The 16,915-nt window shown below is 39.3% G+C and overlaps 1 protein-coding gene across 1 annotated transcript in view; it reads right to left on the bottom strand.

Annotated features, from left to right (window-relative positions):
* Nucleotides 1-2,271: 2,271 nt before the first annotated feature.
* The window catches only part of ppp1r14aa (protein phosphatase 1, regulatory (inhibitor) subunit 14Aa), a 19,904-nt gene continuing 5,260 nt past the window's right edge, over nucleotides 2,272-16,915 (bottom strand). The window contains exons 2-4 of the mRNA XM_050036336.1: nucleotides 10,735-10,815; nucleotides 10,394-10,426; nucleotides 2,272-3,500 (exon numbers count right to left, since the gene is read on the bottom strand). Coding sequence (XP_049892293.1) covers nucleotides 3,318-3,500; nucleotides 10,394-10,426; nucleotides 10,735-10,815 — 297 coding nt within the window. The 3' untranslated portion in view covers nucleotides 2,272-3,317. The remainder of the gene's footprint in view (nucleotides 3,501-10,393; nucleotides 10,427-10,734; nucleotides 10,816-16,915) is intronic.

Raw genomic sequence — 16,915 nt, 5'->3', positions numbered from 1 at the left:
TCTTGAAGACTTTGTGACAGTTGAACATGTCCTCCAATAACATGACATTATCAGTCAGCCTGTTGCTCTCTTTCTTTCTCTCTCCTTTTTCTATTTAATGCATTTCTCTGTCTCGGTCCCTTTCAGTAGGCTATCTGGCTTAAACATTAGAACATGAACATGTCCTGCAAATAACACGTGACATCAGTATGTCATTCTCTCTCACTCTGCTCTCTTCCTTCTTTTGGCCATTGTTGTATCTATTTCTCCAATGTCTACTGCAAATCCACTAAATATATACAGTCTTTGGGCAAGACGAGTGAGAGACGCATTAAGAGGTGCAATAGCCAGTCAGAGGCAGAATAGGGTGGGTCTTGCCAAGAAAAGCCAACAGTGAAAGCAGCAAGCAGAATAAACTGTAGGATTATTATGTGATGTCATGCAGAAGTGCGTCCCTCACTGACGTGCCTCGGTGTGGCCCTGGCGTTAGTCACATTACTTATCCTCAGCTTTATTATCTTTAGTTTTATCCAGACCTCCACAGAAAAAACAGTTTTTGGCTTGAGACGTCAGAGTGTGTGCCTTTTTCTCCTTTGTGAAGCACCACAAATGAGGCAATACTTTGTGCAGCTGCATAAATAGCCAGCATAGTGCTGGCTCTAATCTTGCTAACAGGACTTTTTACATGTTTACACATAAATGTACAGTTGTTCTTTCAATATATTTAAGAACAGATCTGGAGTCAGACTGCACTACACGGGCCACTGCTCCAGGTAGCCCTCTGGTAAAATAGCTTTTTTTTTCAGGTTTCTGATTGGCCAATATTTTCTTCTTCATTGTGTGGCTTTAGGGTTATGATTATTTTGCTGCCTGTTGGTTGGGCATGCTCTTGACAGCGCTTCAATTGTGTTTTACGTTTTTTTGATTTAGAAGGACATTTTTATAAAACAGTGCTTTTGTGGTTGGGAATGTTTCAGAAAACCAAGCAGGGAAAAAAAGTCAGTGTGGACTACATGTAATCAAAAACAACATAGGTGGTGTCTTGTTTAGATCAACCACTTCAGCCTACTGGTTATGCATGGCTCCTACAAACAAGTTTTAATGTCATCAACAAAAAGAATGATGAAGAAAGTATGATCATCAGCAACCTTTTTTTCCATGATGAAGATGAGACACTGACAAGCTAAAAAGTAGATTGCTAAAAATGAAAACTATGGAAAATGCATATTTAATTTTTGTTCATGAGACGAGACTGGATGAAAATTTTAGTGGGGAACTATCGGACATTCAAAATGAGATGAGAGTAGTGGTGAGCAATAAATTATTTTTTATGATACTTATCAGAAAAATGTTTTAAATCAAAAAGTTGAGAATGGCTGTGCTTCTAATGCCGATAACCAAAATAAGATCGTAGTGCTGACAGGCTGGTTAACTTAAGTAAATAGTCAATGCCAGGATGTTTCGCTAGCCTGCAAAACACTCACACCGGAGCAGAGTCAGCTGTTGGTGCAAGCTGTGAGCTGTACAGTAATTCAGCAGTAAATAAGCAGCTCTGTGTGTCTGACTGTGGATGGTGGAGCTGTTGGATGGATTTGTGCAGTCTGTTAGTTGCAGCGATGGCTGTTAGCAGCTAGCTCTGCTTGTTGAACTGCAGCAGAGCAAGCAGCTGCTCGTCGCCGGACTTCTCATCTGTTGATCCCCGCAGGAGTCCACTGAGATCCAGACTGTCTTGAGAAGGTTTATGGTTTGATTGCTATTTTGTCATGGGGATAGACCCAGAAAGACACTTGAGGGATTATATCTCTGCTCTGGCCTGGGAACGCCTCAGAATCCCCCAGAAGGAGCTCCCCCTGTGACCTTGCCTGGGATAAGTGGGTAAAAATGGATGGATGGATGGATGGATGGATGGATGGATGGATGGATGGATACAATTCTGGTATATTTGACACACAATGAATAAAAATAGAAATGAAACATTTCTAAATGATTCTAAATATGTAAACAAGTCAGTAAACTTTTAATGGCAATGTTATATTTTTAGCCTAAGTTTAATTAATTAAATATGTAGTTTTCAGGGGCCCCCACAGATTCTTATAATTTCAAATGTGTTTTATATCCTTTTTGTCTGGGCTTTCATATTGGATGATACAAACTTGTACAGAACAGGTGTACCTATCCAGCTAGTATTTTAGTGTCCTTTTCAAACTTCATATACTACACATATTGTCAGTACCTTCTGACTTGGAAAACACATTGCATGCCAAAGCACAAAAAGAACATTAAACATGCACCAACAGTGACATAAATAATTTTATTAGCAATTCCTGCAAACAACTAATGTCTTTGAAGAATCAAAAGTTAGTGAATGTATTGACAAAACTGAAAATGTAGTAACAATACAACTCCAAAATTGAAAGGATGAATCACTATTTAAAATGTGTGTAAGCCATGCAGTCCAGTGTTACATTATTCTGGCTTTTATTGGCTTTATCTCTATGTCTTGTTATCTTGACAATAAATAACATTCATGACCTTCATAAGCTAACCGATGTTAAATAAGTTGTAGTATATATGCATCTAATCTGGCAGTCATATCTAAAAAGCGGTGCATCTGATATGTTGATGTGTTCAGTGGAAGGTGGAACATTCAAAAAACTCAACTCAAACAGTGATGTGTAGCAGGATATTATTTTAAAATAAAGAGAGGTATATTCTATTTTTTTGTTAAATCTGCTTTCCTTCATCTACTTTCATCAGAAACTTTATCAGTTAGTACCAAAAACTGTTACATCCAACTATGTATACATGGAACCTGTGATGATAATAGTAAAAGCCAGATAATAATAATGACAGCCTTTTCCAGTCGAGTAAAAGTGAGAGTCACAAGTTGCAAATAAAAAGTATTTTGGGAATACTGTGAGTGGAAATGTATATTTCTATGATGTTATGTATTGTGCTATAGGCATCTTGAGTTTGAAGCCTTTGTTCTGAGATTATCTTTAGAGTTTAGTAAATTTCTGTCTATATTAATTCAATTATCCACCCATGAGATACGCCACAAACAACTGTTCCTTTAATAAGTGGTTAAAAGAATAGTTTGACATTTTGGGAAATATCAAAATTGTTGCTGCTGTGTTTTATAGCAGGCAATAAGCAGTGATTTCCTTAAGTCTTGTTATCACTATGAGGTTGCCAGGCAACCAACAGACAGTCAAGATGTAACATCTGAATTAGTGAGTTTTAAAGTAGATTTTTCCTTCTTTGCCTCCCAAAGTCCAATAGAACTGACTTTTTTTTCATGACATGACAGTGTGTGCTTGTCTTGGCTGGAGGGGTCATCAGAGGGTCTGGTTTTGGCCTTGGGTGTGGTGGGAGTGATGGTCCTGATGTGGGTTGTTAAAGTGGTAGGGCTCATGGCGGTAGTGGCTGTGGCAGATGATTGGATGCTCGATGCCTTCGCTCTGCAGCTCGTCCTGCTTTTGAACTCCATCCAGCTTTGCCACCAGCTCTCTGATGAAAGTCTGAAATACCATTTTACAAGTGTTTCAATACGTATTTTATATTTGTCAATGTAGCCACAATTGGTTATTTGACAATGTATGCAATAAATTATTTTTCTGTCACCATAGCTTATCTAATATCCCAGTCCATTCTCATTCCCAACTCGTCAAATACCACCAGTGATTTTGAGGATCAGATACCAATACCACTTTGTCAGTGGATGTCCACGTCAGACACAGACACATTAAGGAACCGTTCATGGTGTTATGAAATACACCGGCTGGCAGCAACATTCGTGGTATAAAGAGAGAGAAAGTCCCTAAAGGGCAGGCAGAGGGGGAGGTGGATGGGTGAAACAAACTCCAGACTTTCACCTGTTCATTTCCTGTGTGAAACCAAAAGTCAATCAAGTTTTTTTAACGTAGTGTGCTAGCATGCCACGGCAGTAACATGACATTACATAACATTCGTAATAACAACCAAATTTATTTAAGGCCAAACTATTATGTTTTTTTTTTTTTTTTAAACCTAACCACAAACTTTTGTCTCCACAAGATAAGAAAAATACCCTAAAAATTAGTTGTTTTATGTATGTTGTAAGTTTAAAGCAACACTTACCTTTCTGGAAATTTGACACTTTTCTTTGTTTAGGTTAAAATGCTATTAATAAGTTGATGGCACACTAAAATGTAAGTGAATTCAACCAGAAATAAAAACTCATAATTATACCATTCTCATATGGTTCTAAGAAAACTCAGACCAATCATTGCATTCGGACCGAGTCTGTGAGACAACAAATATGCTAGTAACAGGGACGCTTGTGGATAGAAACTAGTGACAGGGACGCTTGTGGATAGAAACTTTTCTCCTTAACAATGGCAGACAAATGCGGACCACCGCTTCCACCTCCAGCTGCTCCAACAGGGAAATCAGTTAATCAGTTAGCTAAGTTTGACTGAACATTGCGGCAGCCTCTGCGTACACCGGCCAGCGAAGTAAACATGGTGCAACAAGAAGTAAATTCTTCAGTGCAATACAGTCGCGAGTTTCTAACAGACATTACAAACCGCTGCAGAGATCTAACGCTACAACCGAGAGAGCTCAGGCTGCAGAGATCTAACGCTACAACCGAGAGAGCTCAGGATGTGTAGCAAGCTTGGCCTGCTACATCAAACTAGCCCTGAGATGACTTTGGTTTTGCTGGCAGCGCTGTGACAGGACGCGGGCGCGGGAGAAGTGCAGAGGGGTTAGCTCTAGGCTGAGCGCTAACCCCATCAAACCAGCTGTTACCAGCGGCCTTCTGGTGAACATCCACTCGCTGGACACGAAAATTGATTATATCTACTGTGGAGATCCACTCACCGAGGAGTGAGGGACTGCTGCGTCCTTGTGTTCACTGAGACATGAATGGTAACATATCAGACTCTGGTGTTGAGCTAATGGGGCTAACACTACATAGAGCAGACAGGGAGGCTGCATCATCTGGTAAGCTCCGTGGTGGCGGTCTGGCAATATACACAAACAATTCATGGTGCTGTGATGTGAAGAGGATCTCCCAGTTCTGCTCTAAGGATGTGGAGTTTCTGACTGTGAAATGTCGACCCTTTTGGTCTTACCATTGCACTATATGTTCTATCTTATATGTTGCACAAATTGTTTTTAAATATTTTGTTTCTTTTTGCTTGGGGTGTGCGAAATGTCATTTCGTTTTTGTGCTGCGCATAAAAATGACAAAGAAGTTCAGTTCAGTTCACAACGTTATATAACAACACAGCATCCAGTTGCTAATGGCTAACGTTAGCCTACTGTAGCGTAGCCTCTGAAACATTAACGCTATCTTCTTTGTGCCTTTCCACTTACTAGTAACGTCAACACTACTATCTAACGTAAGCACTGTAACCTTATTCTAAAACTCATCAGTCATCACTGACTCCAGTTGAGTTTTAAAACTCCGGTGTTGTGTTTGACTGTCTTGGTTGTAACATTACACTCGCTCTTCTCTTCAGTGTATCTAACGTTACCTTGCCAACGCCTACGTCCATCATAGACGTAATGAAGGAGGGGGGAGTAGGCCTTTGGAGGGAGGGGGAGTTGCAGGAGGAGGGGGATGGGACTTTGGAGGGAGGCGGAAGTTGTGGATGTTCAAATTTTTTCTAAGTGCTGTGTGAAATGCAAGAAAGGTAAGAGTTGCTTTAAGGGTGCTTTCACACCTGTAGGTGGGTTCATTTGGTTGCACCAGAGGGGAAAAAAATGATACATAGTTGCATTTACGTTTTGGTTTGGTCCCTGTTCACACTGTCTTTTTGCAAATGAACAAAGAGGAGTAAACATGCCCTGCGTTCCAATACCCATACTACCATACTATTTAGTATGCCAGAAAAAGAATTAGTGTGTCCCAATACATAGTATGTCAGATGCAGTATGCCAAAAGTACCAGGATGTTCTACTACATCCGGCCATATTTCGCAGTATGCATGTCAGCATGCTTCTTTGGCCATTCTGACCCACAATCCTTTGCGCAGCGGAAGTTACGTCACACTGACTGAGCTGCGTGTACAACCAACGCCCACACTTCCTTTCATACATGGTTTATTTAATTTGAGATACTAAGACACTACATATTAGGACTGCAATGATCTGATTATATACTGTCACATATCATACAGTTTTGCAAGAACACGGTTACAACATTCAACTTTATTGTGATTATAGTATAATCAATGTTAGGGTTCAACTATGACTACAATATAGAAGATTCTACCAGTATAGGCAGTGGTGTAAGTGTGGTATAAATAATGAATGAATATGACTAAATATGAATACACTATGGGCCAGGTATGAGCAGTATAGACTAGTAAATATATAAATAGTAAAAGTCAAATACATATTAAGTAATGTAGTAAGAATGTGCAAGTATGTTACACTACAAATAAAAGTAATGTGAATGTAAGGCTGCTTCACGTGCAGACAGAATATAGTGCCAGCAGCTGCATAGCTGTAAATATATTTAACAACAAACATCTGCCAGCAACAGAGAGCTATGTGTGAAGGGGGTTAATATGCCTACTGGTGACTAGTTCAATAGACAGGTCACTAATAATAGGCTTGGAACTGTTTACGTGAACACGTCAGTTTATTAGAAACAACAACATACATTATGACATAACAGCAACAGAGCTCTCCGGCACCTCCGACAGTATGCACGACTCTTGCTGCATCTCCGAAGTACAACAAAACAAAATATTCAAATGTGGCGCTACGGACAGCAGCGGAAGTGAGCAAGAGGGTCGGAGTTCAGGGAGCGATGTGATGGCGGATGTAGTGTGTCCCAATAGTATGCATACTGCATGCATACTGCATACTACACTACATACTTTTTAAGGGCAGCTGCAGTACATACTAAAAGTATATAGTAGAAGTACGCGATTTGGAACGCAGGGCTGAAGTTCTAACGACTGACAGGTAACTTGTTGATTTGACAGTTTTGGTGTGTGTCATCCTGCATCATCAGGACCCACGTGGGGAAATCAAATGCAGGTGACTGACAGAAGTTTATGTAGCAGCACTGCTTCTAAAGTGTTTATATTTATGTGCTCATAGAAAAATAACTGATTGTAAGCATTAATAGGAGGCTATTATTAGACTGCATATCAAAGGCATGTTATGAATAACGGCTAACATAGAGACAGGATGAAAAGAAGGCGTCTTGTACAGTAATGATTCAGGACTTAATACTGTTGGATCACTGTCACACACTTTTTAATGGACTTAATGAACAGACAAAGTACACAGACTCAGACAGAATGCTGGCAGTTTGAACAGCTTTTTAATCAGGGAAAATACCTACACAGACGTGCATATGTGTTACACCATGGTTACACGTATGAATTAGCATAAATAAGTTATGATCAATTATGAGATCACAGACAGATTTCATGATCAGCAAATGGATTCATACTAAAATCACACATCTGCTATCTGCAAACGAACCTCACCAGAGTTTGTTTGAAAGTGAACTGAGACCCAACTTTTCGAGTGGTCTTGGTTTGATTGTTTGGTCCGCACCAGGGTTCAACTGACAGCTTTCACACCAGCCCAAACAACCATACTAACCGTGCAAATGGCCCTGAGTTTGTTTTCAATGAAAAACAAATTATGGAAAAATGGAAGTGCATTTTGAAAAGACATAATGCATGTAACAAGCATCAACTGCCATATCATCCCTGAGCATCCAAAATAGATGCATCATATTTTGACGTTTATGTCCACTGACAAAGAGGCAGTATTTGGCGAGTTGGGAGGAGAATGGGTTGCATCCATGTTGACCATGACATTATGACATTACATATACACATTTAAAGAGAAGTCTGGCAGTCATCGTCAACACATCCCATCAAAAGACCAAAACCAACTGTGAATGTATCTGCTAACAAGTAGTGTGTGTATCAAAGGCTGATATCTCTTCCTGTGCCATGGAGCTCGATTGTTGTCCAAAAACTATTAAAAAAAACATATCAATGAGTCCCACTGTTAAACTGGATAACATGTACCTTCATTACCATGAGCACATGCTCTGTAGTTTATTTTGAATGATGCCCCAAATCTGCTGCTGAAAAATGTCTCCAAAGAATCCACTGTTTTCTCCTCTTTGTGTAACATTTGGTAAAAAAATACAACTCCCAGCTGTTTTAGGAAATCATTTAGCCCCTTTTTAATAAAAGTACACAAATTGAAAAATGTATCTCTTCATTAGGAGCCAATGGGCTTGAGGCTAGAGCCACAGACAGGATAGCTCTGAAAGCTCTTATCAGAACATTGAACAAACAGCTATTAGTAGTGTAGTAGCAATACGAGTGCCATAAAAATGTAGTGTTAAGTCTTTTTTCCACCCCTTTTTGTTAAGTGTTTATGTCCATAGATGGAAAAAGGCCTTGGAGCAGGGTCACAGTAAGACGACCTGAAAGCCATTCGGGAGGAAGTTCCCACTCTCTCTACTGTTCTGTGGTGTAAATGTGTTTAATATGATTTACCCTGGATCAGTGTCACTAGACTGTGATCTGAATGGACATTCCAAACAATAACGCTGCTTTTAACATAACGTGATTCAACTGTTCCACTGTTTACGTTGTATCACGGTTGGGTCTGAGCTTCCACAGGCTGACAAGAAACACAGGATCCAGATATGGTGTGTTATGGCAACAGCACAAATAGAGGTGGGCAAAACAAAACAGCCCCAGTTTTGATAAAATACCGACAGCAAACATTTGCTTGACTCTGGATTTCTGTGTGTTTGTTTTCCTGTAATAGACATTCATCAGCAGTAGCAAAGTTGATTCTAGTGTTGGCTGTGACTGTTTATTGTGAGGCTAGTTAATATTAGGCTCTTTATACAGAGATCATGCTATAGAGCCGCTTTTTATGCCTCCTTTGCATTTTGACAAAGAACCAAACATTCCACATTTCGCAATCAAAAGAGGTGTGGTAGGCGTGCCATCTCTGTTATATAGCAGGTGATCAAGTCCTCTGCTCTGAGGGTAAGGAGCTCACGGATCTCATTATTTTCCCAGTTTGTGGACATGTAAGCCATTACTCTTCTTTTTTGAGTTAGCTCTGCTAACAATTACTTTCTAACTTTCCCGCGGTACGTAACATACATAACATGTTGTCAAAACGTCATACCTGTCCTGCCCATTCTGCCCAGTATGTGGTGGCCCTAGCACATTTGGTGCCCTAGGAAAGCCTCCCCCTGGCACCCATAATAATCAATTACAATAATCATATAAATTAACAATCAATAAAAAATAAAAATAAAGGCCTCTCTATGGGCTTTGCTATGCAGTTATGTTGTTGTGGCCTTAAGTAATATTTCAAAATAATAGCAGTCATAGTATTAGTAAAAAATAGTAAAAGATAAACATTTAAAAAATTTTTCTTCTTCTTTTTCTGTGGCACCCCCTATAGATTATGGCACCCTTAGCATTCGCCTATGCTAAGGGCTGCCACTGTGCCCAATTTATACAGACACTAAAGGCAAGACCACTCTGTCCCCCCATTTCACGATTGTACGTTATATACAGAATGGCTAGGTGGCATAACAGCATGATATCCCTGCCTTGAACAGGCAGTGTAAAGGGGACTTTTGTATTACTGTTATCGTCAGCAGCTCAGCATATAAACCACAGACTGTATAATAAAGATGGACATCAGTAGAGAGGTGTTGACCAGCTTTATACAGTCTATGATGGAAACAAGGAAACTGTTCTAAGAAGATTTTAGCTTTGGAACACACTCATTTAATTTGATTACTAGTCTCTGAAGCCTCATATTAACTTCAGATAAACTTTGGGATATATATTGTACAGAACAAGGGCTGTGTACTTTGTAACACAGGCATTGGAAGCGTAATAAGAAGAAATATTTTATGTCCAGTATAAACTGGAAGAATGGTTACAGCAAGCAGAAACTATTTCAGTGTTTATGTGGACATGTTGTGTTGATTTAAGACAGACTTGAAATAAATATGAAGCTATCTTTTATTGACGCTCCACATCAGAGTCCAGTAAACTAAGTCTGAGTAAAAAAAGCAGCAGCTGACCCTCCATGCTCCTCTGCCTGTGTCTACATCTCTGAGCAGGCCACAGTGAGGCCAATGCTTGAGTCCAGAAAGACTCATTGTTTTAGACTTTAAATGGAAAGAAAAAGGCAAGAGAGCACAGTGAGCCATTGTTGAGGCATGTGGAGTGACTATGGGAAGAGATGTCAGAAGCTGCAGCTTCAGTTGAAGTGCATGTGACCAGTGTGTGTATATGTGTGTATGCACATAGGTATGCTGTAAGTTTGCATACTGTATATGATGTGTGCATCGTTATGACTCGCCCTGGGTTGGGAATGTAATTTCCAAGTAAAAACATACCTCTGTGTTGTTACTGCACTTTTGAAGAAGCTCCTGTCAAGAAACGGAAGATTATGTTGTAACAAACCAGCCACATAATCATATATTAATTTTCAATATTCTACTATAAACACTTCAGTGTTTCTAAAAGTCTCATTCAGTGATGAGCACTGTACAATGGTACTGACTCTTTCAAATATGTCTACTTGAGTGACTGAACTAAATCCGTCTGTCCTGGTGCAGAAACTCTCTTATCATGACGCAAAATGAACTATTATCAGCGCTGAATTTAGAAAATCCTCTCTACTGGAATCCTCCTCATAATATCATATATAGCATGATATACATGCAGGTCCTGTTACCTGTAACTTTTTGACTCGCTCTTCATCATTTGGCAGGTCAATCAAGTCATCAATGTTCACCTCCTCTGGCATATCACCCTCCTGATGTAAACAAATGTAAACACACACACACACACACACACACACACACACACACACACTATGTTATTGAGTCACCATACTTATTTTGAACACACATTTATCAACCTCTTGAACCTTGCTGTGCCCCATGAATTCCCCCATATTTCTTCAAGTATTTCCCATACAGTTTCCCTTTATAGTCCCATTTATTCCAGTGTTCCTTAAAGCTCACAACAGCCTATATCACACACTTACAGTAACTGAAATATTCAAATCCAAAAAGTGAAGCTGCATTACTACTTACAATGGAACATTCTAGATGTTTTGTGTGTCATATATGTTCGGTCCGTGTATCATTCGTTCATTCCATTTTCAATTTTAAATCAAAAATCAAAAAACGAAAAAACATTTTTTTTTCCATTATTCATTTAATAATCAAATTCAAAAATACAAAAAGCGGTTTGTTTTTCTTATTTTTTGATTTTATGCTCACATCAAAAACAGCAAATCGAAAAATGGGCCATGATTAAAATTTGATTTTGATTTTTCATTCGGCACTATTTTCTACGGAAGCGCATTGCATTCACAGGAAAAAAATTAAAAAATAGACACCTTATCTCGTAATTTCGAGAAAAGATCTTGTGATTACACAATTAATAGCCTAATTAATTACATATGTGGAAATAGCCTGTGTCGTCCTTTGTTAACAATTTCACATACAGATGTTACTCATTTCAATGCGCAGCCACAGTGAAGGGGGTGAAATAATTGATCCAGGAGTAGCTGCAGTGTGCAACAACAACCAGCAGGTGGCACATGTGAGCAGTTGAGATACAGCATCCAACTGAAACTGTTTGAGAATTAGTAGTACTGTTTTATTTTCTGCCGGACCTGTACAGTATACTAACTCGTTACACAGTCTTAATTTCATAAAGGACATTTATACTATGATATTTAAACCAACCATCCGTATTATGAAACATGAAATTAAACTTTTAGCTTCTGAAGTATTTATTTAGACAGCTCTGATAGAGCTCAGGATTTATCAGGAGGATGCTGCTTTACTCCAAACAATTTCACTGTATGAACCTGAACTGTGTGTGACCTTCTGGATGTGTAGAAGAACACAGAACATTAATTAACATTAGATCCTGATAGGCTAATTAATGAAGTTAGGCTGCTGTGTCTCGTGCGTAAATGCGCACAGCGTCTCTTTCAGTGGGGAGACACACTTATCGTTTCTACTACAGTTGCATCTCTGCAGGTATTTAATAAACTCAAACATTTTTTGGGGAGGGCGTGTTTAATAGTCAGCACTCCCTCACCCCCAACTGAAATCATGTTCTCGCAGCTATGGGTTCACCCGCTAATTTATGCACCATTTATGAACCACATTCACAACCAAATGTATTTCCCTGCACAACCAAGAATGAACAATCAACCATCACAGCAGTATCGATACTTTTCTTGATAGAACAGAGTGTAAGGACGCAGTTTTCTGTAAAATGTGCAGATTTGGGTTTTCGTGAGCTGATCGGTACTGAACTAACAATGACTGTAGAATATAATAAGCCTCCCGCCCCATGTGTGTATATGTGTGTAGCTTTGTATTTTGTATGGTGTGTTCTGTGTGTTTTTTGATTTGTATTGTTTGTTGTGCTGTTGTATGTTTTGATTGTGGGGGACTGCGGATGTAAATTAGCTTTGAGCTAATTGCATCTTTTATGTTAAAAAATGTACACTGTCCCAATTGTTATGACTAGTATATTTTATAGAAAACAATATATGAACCCAAAGATTACAAAAAATTAAATGGTAGGCCTATTACAAATTAAGCTCTTTTCTAAAAGTTTACTACCTACTAGAATCCCACATCCTGTGTTAAATAGGCCCACAATGTATCTTAACTATTTACAATGAAGCTTGATTCTGCACTCCCACATCCCATTAGCCCATACGTGAATGTTTACCGTTGCTATGGCAACAAGTGACAGCTGACGTTAGCGTTAGTTAGCTTAGCTCAATCGTCCGACGAACAATAACCCATAAAATTACAATTCAACATATTTAAACAAAATCAACAACAGCTACCAACAGTTACAGCCCTTACAACCTTAGCTAATGTGTTGTCACAGGTTAGATTGTCAAAATGAAAGTAGGCTAATAACAGCTTAAATCCCTGAGGAACTACCCTAGCATTGACAGTTGCATCCACTCGTATGCAGTTACCTTACGTTACAGTTCCCTCAAACAATATCACAAAGCACAATACAAACCATATAAACAAGTTATCTATTAAGGGTACACTACTGATCAAATCTGAAGGTGCTTAGGTGACATTTACCCACCTGAAAGAATGAAAACAAATGGTGATTTTACTGGTCTTCAGTAGCTTTAGGTGTAACTGCCAACTCGCGTGCCTTTACTCAAATCAGTTATGCTTTAAATTGAATGGGGGGCATCTGTATGGTATCTGTAAAGATACAAAATCGATATCATATGCATAAAATAATGTCACAGTTTAGCGGGCGGATACACATAAATACCCTATACACATATACATTTGCAGTTCTACATCATGACACTGAGATCATTAGGATAATAGGGGACCTAACACTGACCCTTGTGGAAATATCATAGTATAAATGTCCTTTATGAAATTAAGACTGTGTAACGAGTTAGCATACTGTACAGGTCCGGCAGAAAATATAACAGTACTACTAATTCTCAAACAGTTTCAGTTGGACGCTGTCTCTCAACTGCTCACTATGCCACCTGCTGGTTGTTGTTGCGCACTGCAGCTACTCCTGGATCAATTATTTCACCCCCTTCACTGTGGCTGCGCATTGAAATGAGTAACATCTGTATGTGAAATGGTTAACAAAGGACGACACAGGCTATTTCCACATATGTAATTAATTAGGGTATTAATTGTGCAATTACGAGATCTTTTCTCGTAATTACGAGATAAGGTGTCTAATTTTTTTTTATCCAGTGAATGCAATGCGCTTCCGTAGAAAATAGTTTAGCAATATTTGGTCAATAGTAATATTTTTCGATTTGCTATTTTTGATGTGAGCATAAAATCAAAAATAAGAAAAACAAACCATTTTTTGTATTTTTGAATTTGATTATTAAACGAATTATGAAAAAACAAACCGTTTTTTTTATTTTTGATTTAAAATTGAAAATGGAATGAACGAATGATACACGGACCATGTTCTCCTGCAATTTTCCTGCCTTTGATATCTGCGATTGTTTGAAACCTTTGGATCTCTTTATATTTAAGGTAGTCTTGCTCACCAGACCTTTCTCAAGAAAAGAAAGGTCTGGCTACGCCGACTCTCACTTTAAGATTGGAGAAAAAAACGCCCCGGCTTTTTTTATTTCTTTCAACCAATCACAATCGTTCTTGGCGGTGCCAGCAACGGTGCGCTTGCAAAAATATTGCTGAGGGGAAACAGGTTTTGGTGTAACACGCCCACAAAAATATTGCCTACAGGACGCGAACCATGGCAGAAAAATTGCTACATCCCAGCAAGATCAAACACCACAAAAGTTAGTAAAGGACGTGTTGAAAACTGCTACACAACCGGAGGTGGTAGGGCAGGACTTCAGCGGGTGGCTCATTCCGCCCAATGAGAGGGGAACTGCCCATTGGTCCGACATCCCATTGTTCCGACCATATTAAACCCATTGTTCCTAAGTCCCGTTGTTCCGAAATCATCATGATGCCCTGTGGTTAAGGTCTGGTTAGGTTTAGGTGCAAAAACCACTTGGTTAGGGTTAGGAAAAGATCATGGTGTGGGTTAAAATGAAAAACAAAGTGACAAACACATAAGCCGTGAGCCTGCTTCGCCTCAAGCCTTTCCCAGCTGACCCAGAGCCGGTCGCGGCGCACCATCAATGTAGAAATACGCCCGCCGGGAGCCGTTCAGCACCGCGGACCGTCGGACTAATGGGAGGTCGGACCAGTGGGCTGTCGGACCAATGACATGGACCCACTGAGAGGCTGATCTATGCAGCGAACTTCCGCCCACTCAGACTATATTTAAGGCAACAGTTCAACGTACAATGTATAGCTGGGGCTGATGGGAGTATCAGAAGTTTTGCTGGTATTTGGACATAAACCAAAGTATTGGACAAGATGAAATTTTGACCAGATGATAGTGCTAGCTGATAGGTCTGGGATCAAAGTGATTACAGTTTTCTGAAGTCTGTGTATGTCTGTATAAATTTACAAGCAATTCATCTTATAATTGTTGAGATATTTTATTAAAAAACAAAAAGTATCAAGCTTGTGGTGGCACAAGAGGAAAGGTCAACAGAAGGATAAATCGTCTTGGCCTGATGGCACCATGTTGTTATGTTATGCAAATCCATCCAGGAGATGTTGAAATAGTTTGCAAGATAAACTGTTGGTGGTGTGAGAAGAAAAGTCAGAAGGTTACCAGTGTCATAAGAACTGATCCCAGGATCACTGAGTAATGATAGCAAATGTCCTGGCTACTTGACAAGAAAATCTGCACCACAAATAGTAGTGCTAGAAGAAAAGTGGTGGACTGACTGTGCAGCAGCCAGTTTCCTACAACCATGCAACTACCATGGCTAAAAATATTAGTGCAGCTTTGAAATGATAATAATAATACCCACATTCCTCGAGGCAGCGGCCAAGGAGGGGGAGTTGCAGCCATTTTTAACTCTAGTCTATTAATCAGCCCTAAACCTAAACTAGATTTTAATTCCTTTGAAAGCCTAGTCCTTAGTCTCTTACATCCAAACTGGAAAATCTCACAGCCACTTTTATTTGTTATAGTGTACCATGCTCCTGAATTTGTATCTGAATTCTCATCCAGTTTAGTTCTTAAATCAGATAAAGTTATTACTGGAGGTGATTTTAACATTCATGTTGATGTTGATAATGACTCCCTTGTTACTGTGTTTATCACCTTATTAGACTCCACTGGCTTCAGTCAGGGTGTACATAAACCCACTCACTGTTTTAACCATACCCTGGATCTTGTTCTGACGTATGGAATTGAAATTGATAACCTAATAGTCTTTCCACAGAATGCCTCTCTATCAGATCATTAATTTCTTTCTACTCGATTACACGCCACTCAGCAACAGTTACTATACTAGGTGTTTATCAGATAGTGCTGTCGCAAAATTTAAGGAAATGATTCCATCGACGTTAAATTCAATTTCATGTCCTTCTGTAACAGAGGTTTCCCATACGGACTTTAAACTCTTCTGAATTGATCATCTTGTCAATAGCGCTGCAGGCTCCCTGCGAACAACACTCAACTCTGTAGCACCTCTTAAAAAGAAGTTAACAAAGCATAGAAAGTTAGTTTCTTGAAACAACTCTCAAACCCCAAATTAAAAACAAATATCGCAAAAATTTGAAAGGAACTGCCGATTAACCAAACTGGATGAATCTGGTTTAGTCTGGGAAGACAGTCTTGGAATGTATAAGAGGGCCCTCCGCAATGCCAGAGCAAACTTTTACTCAGCATTAATAGAAGAAAATAAGAACAACCCCAGGTTTCTTTTCAGCACTGTAGCCAGGCTGACTGAGAGTCACAGCTCTATTGAGCCTTGTATTCCTTTAGCCCTTAGCGGTGATGATTTTATGAGCTTTTTTAATGACAGAATTCTAACTATTAGAGGCAAAATTCATGACCTCCTGCTCTCAAATGGAACCAATCTGCCCTCAAACACAGCTGTAAGACCTAATATATATTCAGATAGCTTCTCCCCGATTTCTCTTCAACAGTTGACCTCAATGATTTCTTCATCTAAATCATCAACGTGTCTCTTAGACCCCATCCCAACTAGGCTACTTAGGGAAGTCTTACCTTTAGTTAACACTCACTTATTAGACATTATCAATATATCTTTATTAACAGGCTATGTACCACAATCATTAAAGGGCCAGTGTGTAAAATGGGTTGAAAACAGTGACATCAGTGGTCAAATTCTAGATTGCAGGGCTCACTCGCTCACCCCTCCCGTCGGGTAAATGACGGTGGCCTCGTAGGGACAAAAAACCTTGCGCACGAGTTTTTCAGGAGTAGGTCTATCTAGCGACAAGGTGAATATTTATTTAGAAATCTAA

Source organism: Epinephelus moara, chromosome 3, assembly GCF_006386435.1.
Source record: "Epinephelus moara isolate mb chromosome 3, YSFRI_EMoa_1.0, whole genome shotgun sequence".
NCBI classification, from domain to species: domain Eukaryota; kingdom Metazoa; phylum Chordata; class Actinopteri; order Perciformes; family Serranidae; genus Epinephelus; species Epinephelus moara.
Note: the sequence above shows the minus strand (reverse complement) of the source record. Positions and strands in the feature narration are given on the sequence as shown.